Source organism: Protopterus annectens, chromosome 6.part0 (genome assembly GCF_019279795.1).
Source record: "Protopterus annectens isolate FY-2018-M chromosome 6.part0, PAN1.0, whole genome shotgun sequence".
Taxonomy (NCBI): domain Eukaryota; kingdom Metazoa; phylum Chordata; order Ceratodontiformes; family Protopteridae; genus Protopterus; species Protopterus annectens.
Window position 1 is genome coordinate 620,411,436 of NC_056737.1, and position 14,169 is coordinate 620,425,604.

The 14,169-nt window shown below is 42.1% G+C and overlaps 1 protein-coding gene across 1 annotated transcript in view; it reads right to left on the bottom strand.

Moving 5' to 3' along the window:
- Positions 1-3,042: 3,042 nt before the first annotated feature.
- L2HGDH (L-2-hydroxyglutarate dehydrogenase) overlaps positions 3,043-14,169 on the bottom strand; it is a gene marked incomplete in the record, with an annotated part of 504,088 nt that continues 492,961 nt past the window's right edge. The window contains 1 exon segment of the mRNA XM_044074289.1: positions 3,043-3,594. Coding sequence (XP_043930224.1) covers positions 3,399-3,594 — 196 coding nt within the window.

The following is a 14,169-nucleotide window of genomic DNA, read 5'->3' on the forward strand; positions in this document are numbered from 1 at the left end:
ACCAAGGAATATATCAAACTTCAATAGCCTCTCTGTCATTCCAGAAAAAGATTGTGAGGTGGACCCAAATTTTTGACTTCACTGCCCAGAGAAGGTGATCCTGCTACTTTGATGTCTGTTTGGGCTAAACAAACACAACCGATTAGATGTAAATTGATCCCAACTGTAGGACTGCATGAAACCATTTCAAACACTTACAGTCTACTAAGTAGAAATCCCTGTAAGCACTGATTTCAGTTGAATGTAAACACAAAATATTGTGGTGCTTACGAAACATAGTAACACGCCATGGATTTGGTAGCCATAATTTGTTACTACATGGTAGGGGAGAAGGGAGATGACATGTTAATGAGAGGCATATCATCTTTTTTTTCCCCGCTTGGAATATAAGCTTTCGAGATCATGGGTAGTTACTATGCCTGCAGTCTAGAAGACCACAGAGGAACCTAGCTCAAATTCCCAGTTGCCCTAAGAACTGTCTAGTCAAGGGACTTGCTCAAGTTGACGCAAGAGGAAAACAAGGGCTGACTGAATCAAACCCTGTACCACAAGAACTACAGCTCACAGCCTTAACCCTCTGCACCAACTACCAGATTAGGGCAATTACTTCAATATTAAATTAATTGTACTACATAACAAAATAATTATACTAAAAGTGTTAACATGGCAAGATTTATTTTGTTTAACCACTACTTAAAGTAATGACAAAATCACAGCACAAGTATTATGCAGTGCATGGAGCTTTTCATTCAGGAAAAGGACAACTTTGTTTAAAAACTTTTTGAAGTATAAAATGGACTTAAAGTTTTATTAAGAACCATTCAGCAATGCTAAGTTCTGGTTTCACACTATACCATCACAGCAGCCACAGCATGTTCACAGCTTTAAAAGCTTTTATACACTTCAGCATCTGTCTTACACACTTGTGTGGCTGCACTAATGTTTTATGCAACTTCATTTTTTTATTGAACCTGGGAGTACAGTGGCAGATAAAACACCATGCACTACAAAGAATTACGATCATGTCTCTTCAATTATAAATGCTTATTATGTGCTCTTGACATGGAAGTCCAGATTAAATTTCTGAGCTTCACTTTTACTCTCAAATGCAAAGGTACAGCTGTCATAGGAGACCCAAGCATAGTCCTTTAGATTACCTTTTTCTCTAGATGTGTTAGTACTTGAGATGTTCCTTAACTTCAGATGCGGTACTGTAACATGCAAGGTCATACAACTCTGACTCAATGGAAAAAGCGAGTTTCTTTTTTTAATTTTTAATTTCTTTCAAATTTATGTGATCCTTGTTGTATATACAGAAACAGGGGTTTGGGGGTTAAACCCCAGTATCAAGGGATGCAGGGGAGGGGCACAGCACCTTGGAAAAATTATTTATTGTGAATTTTTCCTATACACTATTTTAAAGTGTAATTTTTATGTCATTTTAGTAAAGATTTTGCATCTCAGCATGGAGAACTTTGATATTTTAACTACAGACCCTTTTTATCTTTAAAACTCTACATTTTATGATTTTAAAATAAAAAAAAAACTATATTTGCATTACCCACAGTTCTATTTGTGTGAGTGATGACATAATTCATCAGCTCTAGTAAAGGAGTCAAATAATATTAAGTCGTGAACAACTTTTAATTCACATGGGAAAGAATTCCAGATTTTCATTTAGTGTGAGAAGACTCATTTTTCAAGAATCTTTGCAAGCTTCATCAGTGGTTTCCTTTCCACGTGGACATTGTTTTTGTTACTGAATACAAATGTTATTCATCTTTCATGTGCAATATGAGTGCACTGTAAGGGGAACATTGTACCATGTTGATAGCCAAAATAAGGGACTACCTGGATAAAGGATTTTCTTGACATAAACATTAACTCAAGATAAGGACTGACAAATCTAGCCAGTTGTTGTTGTGTCTTTCGGCTTTTCTCGGTTAGGGGTTGCCACAGCGGAACTCCAGTCTGCTAATGATTGACATTAGATTTTTACATGCCGAGTTGCCAGCTCTGACGCACAACCTTCAACGAAGGTATGCCCATTCACGCATGTCTCCACACAGAAGACGCTCTAGCTGAGAATCGAACAGGACATCTTACTGTGAGGCGACAACGCTACCGCAGCTTTTGGCAAATAAAAATGGGATCAAAATGCTGTGTGTCCCTGTACCATTTCCTCATGCTGTGTTACCAATGCCTCATCAGTTTATGTTTATCAGTTCTGAAACTTTTACAGTGTGTGTGTCTCTCTCTCTCTCTGGATTAAGACAAACTATCTTGGATATGCACTAGTGATTTATAAGGCCAGATGTGTTTGTTCCTCTTTCTAAAGATTTAGATTTGTACTCGTCTGCCATTTTTGTCGTAAGATAAACAGACAACCACAGCTGGAATGTATGCTTTACTCAGCAACTTTCAGGGTTACTAGATAGTTAATACTAACCAGAATACTGCTTACGTATGCAAATGATTTGGGGGTGGGGCACTTGGAAACAGAACCCAATTTAATATTCATCGGTAACTGCAGAAACATATACAAGTTTGAAGATTTTATATTCCTTGCCTTGATGTACTGATGTGCACCTGTATACCCTTTGTAGGTAACCATAAGCACAAAGAGATATGAAAGAAAAATCAGGCATGTCAAGTAACTCAGTTTATGCGGATGGCATCTTTCAGGAAAAATATGTAGAAGAAAATGAAACCCAAGTTTAACCGTGTTGAGGGAGGTGAAGAAAATATATTTTCTTCCAGCGACAATGTCATCTAAAGGAAGCTGAAAAATCAAAAAATAGCTAGTGAACTAAAATGATGCACAGACAAACATACCATCATTGAAGGAAAAACAAAATAGAAGGTTTACAGCTTATCCATTGGGTAGGAAAAGGCAAAATGTGAGGGCAAGCAGTTCTTATCTGCTGTATTGATTTCAAAGTATTATTTGTTTAACGCTGTACATCACAAGTAGAGACTACCTCTATTGGTGTTCAGGATATACTCTCCTCTCCATCCAACTAAGAGACTCAAGTCAGCAAGTACCTTTAAAGACTTTATTTCATGTACTACAAATGTAAAGAAACACAATCACCAATTATCTCTTGTCAGAATCCAAGAGTAGTCCATTATCCACAGCAGAAAGACCTTTTTTTTCAGCTCACTGAATCAAAAGGCCTAGGGAAACTGAGTCACATACTGTTTTCACATCTCTAGTAATCGACAGTTTATGCAGTGCAGTCAAATTCTGAACATCTTTGGCATCCAAATCCTTTTTAATCTTGCTTCTGTTAATGACTTGCTTTACTGACTGCTGTGCTCCAGACAGTAGTCATGAATAAGAAGCACTAAAATACCCCCACCCTGCCTATTTTCTTAAAAAAGAATGGTCGTAAGTGCTACAGCTGAAATCTGCCCACCACTTCATCTGCAATGACTTCTGCAATTGCGAGAGAAGATGTAGCAGCAGGTGATGGAGCATTTCTGACATGCAAGACTCTACTTCCAAGTGCACCAACACCTCCATCGAACACAAAATCGTCCACGAGGTTTCCATCCTTATCCAGGGCTTGTGCTCTTACTCCAGACGGTCCCCTGAGAAAAGAGAAATATCTTATAAAACAGTGATATTATCTGAAACCTGTGGGGAGAAACAGTATTTTGTAAAATGAAATAAATTAGCAATAAATGTAAAGACTGAGATTATTAACAAGGAAAAGTGGACACATCAAACATATCTAATTACACTGAAATGTATAAGGTGTATATTTTTTTTACCTCAAAACTGGTGCAAAGGTCAGAACTGATGTGACACTTTAAAACTGAATGGTACAGTTACACGACTTAATTACTTAACCAGTGATGGCACATGAACAGTTTATCACAGTTACATTCTACCTTTTAGGTAAACAACCTGAGTAGATGTTAAGGTTATAATTGCAATCACTAATTTAAAAAATTACTAGAAAAACATTCACAATTCCTAAAGATACCTCTAAAACACAATAACAATAAGAGCAAGCAATTCAAACAAAAGAAAAAACAAGTCATCGAGTTAAAAAGCAATTTAGAAGCTGTTAACTGTTAAACTGGTGCATTAATCTACTACACAATGGTCCGACTCAGTTTATAACATCTGAGTTACTGATGAAGAGTAAAGTTTCATCATTCAAAGCTGTTGTGTGCCTTTGCATGCAGTAAAATATCACGCATCTTAAGGTTGCTGCATTCCATGTAAATTAAATGCTAACTAAATTAACACACTCCTTAACAAGTGATTTAAAAAAGGCACAGGATTTGCTTCCAGTAAGAATGCTTTTCTGTTGCACTATAGTTGCTACCTGCAGAATTTTTAGCTATTATGAAAAAGACTTAATGCATCTAATTAATGCAAAAGTTGTATGAGGTCAATCAGTGGAGCATGTATTTAGTTGTATGTGTAAGTGCAACAAATCAAACATTTAACGGCCTTCCTGTACTATAAGGGAGGTCAGACATGGTGTTCTCTAAAAGACCACATCTATGTACGGAAAGAACTTCAGTTTTGGCTGTGCACTGCTTTCAGTTATTTACCTTTTCATTCCAAGATAGTCTGAGGTTCAGTTACAACAGAATATGGAGGGTAAGATGGTAGTGTGCTAGTCATTGTGCTCTATATAGACACCAGTTATCGATGGAAATAATTCATTAGGACAGAACAGAAGCAATACCATAACGTTCCATCTGTGTTTTAGATCTTTATTCATTCATTTCTGTTAGGACTTCGGTTCCAACACAGACGTTACCAAACTCGCGCCAGCCAAAAACTCTTAGCTAAGATCTACCCACAATGCCCCTCACAGTATCTTCAGATCGAGTTTGCCCGCCATAATAGTATAGAAGCAATAATAGTGATATAGCAGGAGGCCCTGTCTGAGCAGATACCTAAACTAATAAAGAAATCCTAAAGTCCACCAGGAGTCCAGGCAGGGGAGAAGGAGGGCGGGAAGTAATGAATGAATAAAGATCTACAACACAGATGGAACGTTATGGCAAGACATAACTTCTTTATTTGATGTTATAAATCTTTATTCATTCCTTACTGTTAGGACAAAACTCCCAGTTCCTTATGTCCTGGGTGGCTCTAAGGAAGGGCATTCCTGAGCACCATAGAACCAAAAGATGCTCATCCTCTGGAGGCCAAATCCAATTTGTAATGAGTGATAAAGGTATGAGGTCTTGCCCAAGCGGCTGCTGTGCAAATATCATCCATTGAGGCTCTGGAATGAAAAACCACAGAAGCAGCCATCGATCTAGTAGAGCGAGCTTTTATTTTGGAAGGTAAGAGCACTTTGTTCTGATGGCAGATGAAAGTAATGGTGTTTCTGAGTCAAGAGGATAAAGTCATTTTGGAAACAGGCTTACCCAATCTGGGTCCTGCAAAGGCCACAAACAATCCATTTTTCTGAAAAATGTAGTTTTGTCCAAGTATAAACGAAGTTGCCTATGAACATCGAGGGTATGCAAAAGGTATTCCCCCTTTATTTGAATGGTGAGGGAAAGAAAAGCGGTAGGTCAATAGATTGATTAATGGAAAAAACAGAAATGACCTTGGGCAAAAAGGAGGAGTCAGTACGTAGGGACACTCTTTACCTATGAAAAGTCAAGTAAGGTCTCTTGACAGTCCAGGCCTGCAACTGAGATACTCTTCTCGCAGAGGTAAGGGCTACTAGAAGTAGAGTTTTCCAAGATAAAAAATTTATATCACAGGTGTTAGAGGGCTCGAAGGTAGGACTGGTTAATGACTGAAGCACCAAAGACAAGTCCCATGGCTCTACAGTAGGCTTGACCAGAGGTTTAATATGTAATACGCCTTTCATGAAAGTTTTGCACAGTTGGTGTGACATAACAGATGAATTGTCAATGCCATTGTGAAAATTTGCAATAGCTGCTAAATGCACTGTAATTGTCGATGCTGAAGCTCCTGCGTGCAATAGGATAGATAGGTATTGTAGGATCTTCTGAATAGGCATGCAAAAGGGGTCTAATGTTATGTTCTTTGGCCCATCTAGAGAACCTAATCCACTTACTAGAATAAATTTTCCTGGTGGAAGGTTTGTGCGAAGCCAGAAGAATCTCGTGAACAGGGGATGAAATATCAGGTAGCCTGGCAATCATCAGAAGTGGAGAAAACCAAGCTGTGAGCTTGAGGCTGTGGAGATTGGGGGAATCAGTCCCTGCAGATGAGACAGCAGACCTTGGGATTGATCCAGGATCCACGGGCTGTGAATCAGATGAGGCTAAAGGAAAGGGAAACAGACTTGACGCTAAGAGAACCGCCCTCATTTCCAGGACTTTTATGTGGAAATTGGCCTCTATGGGGGACCGAGTGCATTAGACTGAATTTCCGTGGATATGCCCCCCCCCCCAACAGGGAAGCATCCATGGTCACCATGGCCCTGGGCTGGGGAAGCCAGAACAATCGACACCAAAGATTTGTTTCTGGCTTCATCCACCATAGCATTTCTTTCTTGCAAAGGTTTGTAAGGCGTATCATGTGGTCGAGTGAGTGGATTAAGATCGACCATTGTGATGAAAGGAGCCACTGTAATAGTCTCAAGTGCAACCTCGCCAGTGGTACTAAGGTAATGGTTGCTGCCATAGAGCCCAAAAGTTGCAGTACAAGGCATGTTGGTACAAATGTCTGTGGAAGGAGGACTTGAATCTGGCTTCTTATTTTTGAAAGCCTGTGAGGAGGAAGGGAAGCCTGACAGGACATTGTGTTGAAAATCTCTCCAATGAATTCCAGTGCTCTTGTTGGAGACATGTGTGATTTGTTCATGTTTATAGTGATACCTAGGCAAAGAGCAAGGCCTTGAGTGTAAGACAGACTGAGAATGAGAAGATTCCCGGACATGGCAGTAGGGAGCCAATCGTCTAGATATGGAAACACCTGGAATCCTTGTAGTCTGAGATAAGCTACTACGACTGCCATACATTTGTTGAACACTGGGGGCTGTCAAGAGACCAAAGGGCAGTACCCTGAACTGATAGTGATTGGCTCCCAGCTGGAAGTGGAGAAATCTCCAAGAGCGTTTGTCCATCTTTATGTGGTAATATGCCTCCTGGAGGTCTATAGAGCACATCCAGTTGTCCTTCCCCAGAAAGGGGAGAATGGACTGTACAGTGACCATCTGGAATTTTTGAGGTTTTATGAATTTGTTTAGTAAGCTGAGATCCAGGATCAGTCTGCAGTCTCCTGTCTTTTTTGGCACTAAAAAGAAACTTGACTAAAAACCAGATCCTCTCTGGTCTGGTGGGACTGGTTGGATGACTCTTTTTCTTAGCAGCTTTTCAATTTCTAAGGCTGCAGCCTCCCTCTGAATGGGTGGAACATCAGGGATTCATTTTACGGGTCTGGGAGTAAGGTTGAATGGGATATGATAGCCTCTGGATATTATTCTCTGCACCCACGCATCCGTTATGAGTTGCCAGGCCTGTAGATGTAGAGAAAATTGACCCCCGACTGCTTCCAAAGGAAAGCAATCGTGCCACTGTTCAGGAAGCTGGAAGGGTCAGCTGAAGGAATCTCTAGCACACTGGTTGTGCCGACCGCCTCTGTCCCGAAAGGGGCATCTTTGGGATGAGTTTCCCCCTCTGCCCCAGGGAGATTGCTAATCATGAGTATCACGAAAAGATCCTTGGGACGTCTTGATCCACAATTGTCCTCCCCTCTGATTACTGGAGTAGGATCTCTGGGGGTGGAAAAACGTATGCCCACAGCAGACAAGGTTTTTCCATCCTTCTCACTACATGATCGTGTCTCTCTAACTTTGAGAGCAAAAAAAGTAAGATTCGTTAACAGGCACGTTGACAAAGGAAGATTTAAAGGGGTCCGTGAAGTCACACAAATGCATCCAAGCATGCAGTCTCATGATGATGCCTGATGCGGCTGCTCGAGCTGCCCCCTTGGTAGTGTGAGAGATCAAGCGTATCAAGGAGTTTGAGATGGATTCCAGGGTAGCTAGCCGAGAGGCAACAGTATCACGTACCTCCTCAGGCAGTACCCCCACCAAAGAGGCAGACATTTTTGAGATTAGCTCTCTTTGGAGGCAAGTAAAATGTGCCAGGTAATTCAGCGACCGAATGGCAAAGGTCGCTGAAGCATAGGCCCGTTTCCCCAGTCTGTCCATAGTCCGAGACTCCCTGATCGGGGGATGAACAGTGGAACAATCTTCTGCCAGTTCCCTCTTGGTGGCCACCACCACGACCACGGAATCAACTACCAGTTGTTTGGACCAGTTGGGTTGGTCTTCAGGAGTGGATAAAATCTTATCTGGCCTCCGGGGGACAGGTTCTATGTTGTCCATGCTGCACAATAAGTTTAATGAGCTCATCCGCATGTGAAGGTGAAGGTGCGGGAGAAGCCTGGTGCTGACTCGGATCCAAGGAGGACGGAGATGTCGGAACCGAAGGACTCCATTTATCCTTATGCTTTTTAACATCCTTATGCTTAGGAGGTGGTGAGACCTCCAAGCCCAGAAAGAGCCTTCGCGAAGGGTGATTTCAATAAACCCTTAAGAATAAGTTTGTTCTTGTGTTCAGCCAAGGTAAGGCTGCTGAAGCTAGAACAAATGTCACAAGAAACGTTAATGTGGTCAACGCCCAAACAATAAACACACAGAGTGTGACCAATAGAGTTGGGCATTTTATGCCCGCACGTATCACACTGCTTGAACCCAAGCTTGGCTTTATCTGACATTATAACACACTAAAACTACCACAAAATAAACTAAGCTACCAAACAAGAAGATAAAGGGATAGTGAAGAAAAAGTTTTTTTTTTTGTTTTATATATATATATATATATATATATATATATATATATATATATATATATATATATATTATACAGAAGGCTAGGAAAGAGCACCGACAATGGTACTAAGAAATACCAAAAAAGGTAAGAGAAGGGCCTACTAGGTAGAGAAGAGGGAGTAGTACCAATGATGGTATGAAAAAACTGCCAAGGTAGTGGGTAGGGTTTTAGTCAGAAATAAGAAAGGTAGAGACAAAAAATAACCTTAGACTAGAAAAAAACCTTGCTAATAATCACTAAAAGCTAGAAAAAACACAAAAAGCCACACGTAGTTGGAGAGAAGGCTTGGCACGTCTGACGAGGAACACGGCAAACGAGATCTGAAGAGACTAAGAGGGGCATTGTGGGTAGGTCTTAGCTGAGAGTTTTTAGATGGTACGAGCTTGGTAATGGCCATCTCGGAACCAAAGTTCTAACAGTAAGGAATGAATAAAGATTTACAACATCAGATTTACTTTTTGCAGTCAGCTAACTTACAAATGTATTTTCCCAATTTACTTTTTCTTTAGAGAGAACATACCTCATTTACAATAATGATACAGAAATTACTCACTACACACTCCAGCTATGTAAACTAATGTGAAACAATAAATCAGCAATTTCTATACACTTCGAGTTGTAAAGTCAGCAAAGCTACATCTGAATGACATCTGAATGACTTGAGCTCCTTAACACTGAATTTCTACATCACTGTTGAAGTTACTGTCAGTGCAGTTTGTGTGCACACCGGCAGCCTTTCCCTTTATTTTTACTAATTCCTTTTCTCAGAGGATATACAAGTTTGGAGAGCTTTCTCCAAATGTGGGTATAGGGGGGTAGCACCCTGTAAAAAAAAAAAAAAAAAAAAAAAAACTTTTTTTTTTTAAAATGTCCAAGTTGAAGATTTGATCAGATGTTTTCATCAGCTGAAATTCATTTACTTGATGAGACACAGATGAAGTATAAATAACAACATAAACTGGAAATACATACAGATACATGTAAGCAGAGTTTGTAAAATACATTAGGACGGGCTTGATAAGACACAATAATTAAGTATATTGTACTTTAGTTAAAAAAAAAAAATATATAAAAATAAAAAGGCAAGCTTAACTACTAGACACACACAAAGCTCCCTAAACAAGCAGTACAAAATATTTTATCTAGCACAAATCAGATCTTATATATTCCACATCTCTGTTAAAATCTGTATTTCGAAATATCATAATATTGTTTTCTAGTTAATTCAGTGGTGAGTTAACTACTCAGTCAGTTGTGATCGACTTGCTGACTCATCAAGGAAAGTAAAGTTGTGTACACTTAAAATAAATGTAGATGTTCGAGTGTATTTACTGTTGCAGTATTCACATTTGGGTTATCCCTGCCAGGGTAGCCCTCGGCTTGCCCGAATACCAGAGAAGTAGTATTTTTGCTTCGGTTGCTGTCGCTTGAGGACTGATGCCAGGTCGTCAGTGGTATAAAGTAAGGTAGCTGACGCCATTACATAAATTTTTCTTGCCCTAACCTGTCAGCAGCCCCCAAAGTAGGAGGCCAGGTTCTGGTGGAAGAACCCCACTAATGGAAAATAAATACCAATATGTCCCTTGTAAGGAAAGGAGAACAACAAGGAAGAATAGTAACAAAAGGAGAAGGAGAAAAAAGGGGGATGGAGGGAGGGAAACCAGGAATGCAACAGTGAATACATTTATGGTAAGTGTGCACAACTGTACTATGTTCTTCGTGTTTCACTGTTGCAGTCATCACATTTGGGTAGATTCCCAAAGCTGAGGAAATGGGTGGAGGCAGCCAAGGAAGCTAGTGACTGGCTAGGATGCCCTGCAAGACTGCAGAGGCAAACCCTGCCCTGAATTTGGAGAAGAGAGGCAGGTGGTAATGCTTGGTAAAAGTGTGAACAGATGTCAAGGTGGCAGCCTCCAGGATGTCCCTGGTGGGGACTCCACTGAGGAAAGCTGCAGAGGTGGAGGCTGCTCTGGTGGAGTGTGTACTGACCCCCCTTGGGGAGAGGCTTACTATGCTGTTTGTAGCAGAAATGGATGCAGTGTGCCATCCATTTGGAAATGGTTTGCTTGGAGATGACTTTGCCTTCTGCCCCTGTAGCAAAGCTAACCAGCAATTGATCAGACTTTCTGAAGGGTTCAGTCCTGTCCAGATAGTATCTGAGTTGTCTGTGCACATCTAGAGAGCAAAGAATCCTTTCCCCTTTGTTCTTAGGATTAGAAAAGAAGGTGGGCAAATGAATGGTTTGGTTGAGAGCCACACTGGACACCACCTTGGGCATGAAGGATGGGTTAGTTCTGAGGGATACCCAGTCTGCATGACAGATGATGACTGGTTCTACAGCCATGCGTGCTTGCAGCTTACAGACTCTTCTGGCTGAAGTGATGGCCAGAAGGAAGGCTGTCTTCCAGGAGAGAAATTTTAGCTTTGCAGAAGAAGTTGGCTTGAAAGGAGGCAGGGTGAGCTTTTCCAAGACAAATTTAAGGTCCCAAGCTGGTGTTGGTGCCCTTCGGGGTGGGGGGCCTGAAGTTGCTAACCCCTCTGAGGAACTGTTTGATCAAAGGGTGTGAGAAAGGGGGCTGCTCAGTTGGAAAATGAGCAGAAATAGAAGAGGCATGAATTTTTATAGAGGAGAAAGAGAGATCACTGTGTAGTAGGGTCAGCTAAGTATTCCAGGATGAGAGGGGATGGAGGGCTGTGTCGTATTGGCCCCCTTAGCCTGGATCCAGGTGCAGAACCTTTTCCATTTATCTGCATAAGACTTTCTGGTGCTAGGGCATCTGGGCTCATGGATAACATCCAGAACCTGATTACTAAGGATGGCAGATTGGTTTGAGTTTAGGGAATAAGCCAAACTGCCAAACTGAGTGTCTGCAATTGGGGATGCATGAATTCCCCTTCCCTCTGGGTTAGGAGGTTTGGAATCTGAGGAAGATGCCATGGAGGCAGCGGGGAAAGGCTACTCAGCAAGAAGCACCAGTGCTGTCAGGGCCAGTCGGGAGCTATAAGAATGGTCCTTGTTTTTTCCTCCCTTATTTTCAGCAGTACCCTGGGGATAAGGTAGGGGAGGAAAGGCATTGACCAAAAGGTTGACCCAGGGGAAGGATAGGGCATCCACTTTCCAAGCCATGCAGTGATGCTCCCTGGTGCAGAATTTGCTGAGCTGATGGTTGGTGTGGGAGGCAAAGAGGTAGACCTTTGGGGCTCCCCATTTCTGAGTTATTAGGAAGAAGGTAGTTCTGTTGAGCTGCCACTCATGTGGGTCCAAAAGTTTTCTGCTTAATTGGTCTTCCAGGGAGTTGAAAAAGCCTGGGTAGGTATTGTGCTAACAGGTGTATTTGCATGGAAGAGGTTGTGAGCCAAAAAGTCATGGCCAACCTGCATAGAGTGTAGGAGTGAGTCCCTCCCTGCTTGTTGATGTACCACAGCACAGTGGTGTTGTCTGTTTTGATCAGGAGAACCCCTGAAGAGAGAAGGCGTTTGAAAGCTATCAAGGTGTGCTGCACAGCCATCATCTCTTTCTGACTGATGTACAGGGGGATTTGTTGTCCATTGGCCTTGTATGCACCTGCCATCCAGGTGTGCACCCCAAGCGTAGTCTGATGCATCTGTGGTGAGGGTCTGGCTGGCAGGGTGTGGGGAGAAGGGCAGTCCCTTGTTGTGGAAGCATGCTGTTGCCCACCAAAGAAATTCCTTTCTGAGGCAAGGAATTATAGGTAAAAGAGTTTCCAGGTCTTGAGAGTGTTGATACCAAAGGCTCTTCAGGTACCATTGCAGATTCCTCATATGCAGTCTGGCATATGGAATGAGGAGTATGCAAGATGTCATGAACCCCAGAGCTTGCAGGATTTTCCTTGAAGAATGCTGGGGCCTGGTGGCCAGCTGAGAGAAGTAGACTGACAGGAAAATTTGTTTCTCTGGTGTAAGGTATGCCATCTGGGATGCTGTGTCCAGACTTGCTCCCAGGAAGATTATCCTTTGGGTGGGCACCTGTTTTGATTTATTTTCATTGATTGTGTACCCTAGGGAGGTTAGTTGACTCTTTACAAAGGCTTGGTGTTTGAGCAGCTTTTCCTGGCTGTCTGCTTGAATAAGGCAGTTGTCTAAGCAGGGGTAAATGTGAAAATTTCTTTGTCTGCAAAAGGCAATGGCCGGAGCCAGGCATTTTGTGAAAACTCTGGGAGCAGAAGATAGGCCAAAGGGAAGCACAGAGAACTGAAAGTGTTGAGATCCTGCCCTGAAGCGGAAATATTTTCTGCATGATTCCCTGATAGAATGTGGAGGTAGGCCTCTTTTAGATCCAGGGTGGCTAGCCAAGCATCCTTGGAGAGCATGGGTAGCAGCTGCTGGAGGGTGAGCATTTTGAATTTTGGGACAACAGGAAGGTGTTTAGAATGGATAGATTGAGGATGGGGCGCCAGGTGCCCTCTTTCTGGGCACCAGGAAAAGTCTGAAGTAGAAGCCTTGGCCTATCTGTTCTGCAGGAATGTGCTCTACTGCCCTCAAAGAGAGCAGGGAATGAATTTGCTTTAGAGCCTCTGCCCACTGATTTGGTGGTAGATCTGGGAAACCTTTTGGGGTTGGAAGGGTGTGGAAGGAGAATTTGTATCCCTGAGACACAATGTTTAGAACCCATTGGTCCTTGGTAATGGTGGCCCAGGTGCTTGAGTGAAAGGAGAGTTTTCCTCCTAGGGGTAAGTGAAGATGGGCAGAGGAGAGGTAGGGAGGAGGTGAGTCATTGTGAGTTCTTACCATAAGGTAGTAGCTTAGAACTCCCTGGTATTGAAGTGGAGGTAGTCCACTGCTTAGATATCTGCATTCCCTGGGGTTGCTGTCTCTGGGGGGGGGGGGGGTCTGTTTCCACGGGTCCTAGACTGGGCCGGTTTACTCAGGGAAGGAAAGAACCAGTGCATGGAGGGAAAATGCCTGCTGAATCTTGGGGGCTAGACCTCTAAGCAATCTTTAACTGTTTGCATAGATTTTGCTTTTTCTTCCATCTTTTTTAAGATCTCTTCTGCCTTAGTGCCAAATAAGTTATCTTTGTGTAAGGGTGCATCCAACAATTTAGACTTGACATGGTTTGGCAGGGATTGTTCATTAAGCCATTCATGTCTTCCAGTGACTGCTGCCCTGCAAGAAGCTTCTAGGGTATCAAAACCACAATGCAAGGTGTGTTTAGTTACTTGACTTGCAGAATGCATTAAATCTTGTAAATAAGAAGTTATGTACTCACCATAACGTTCCATCTGAGTAGGTGTCTTCATTTGTCTGCAACCTTTGGGATACGGATCCGAGCAGGCAACTTCTACCACAGCA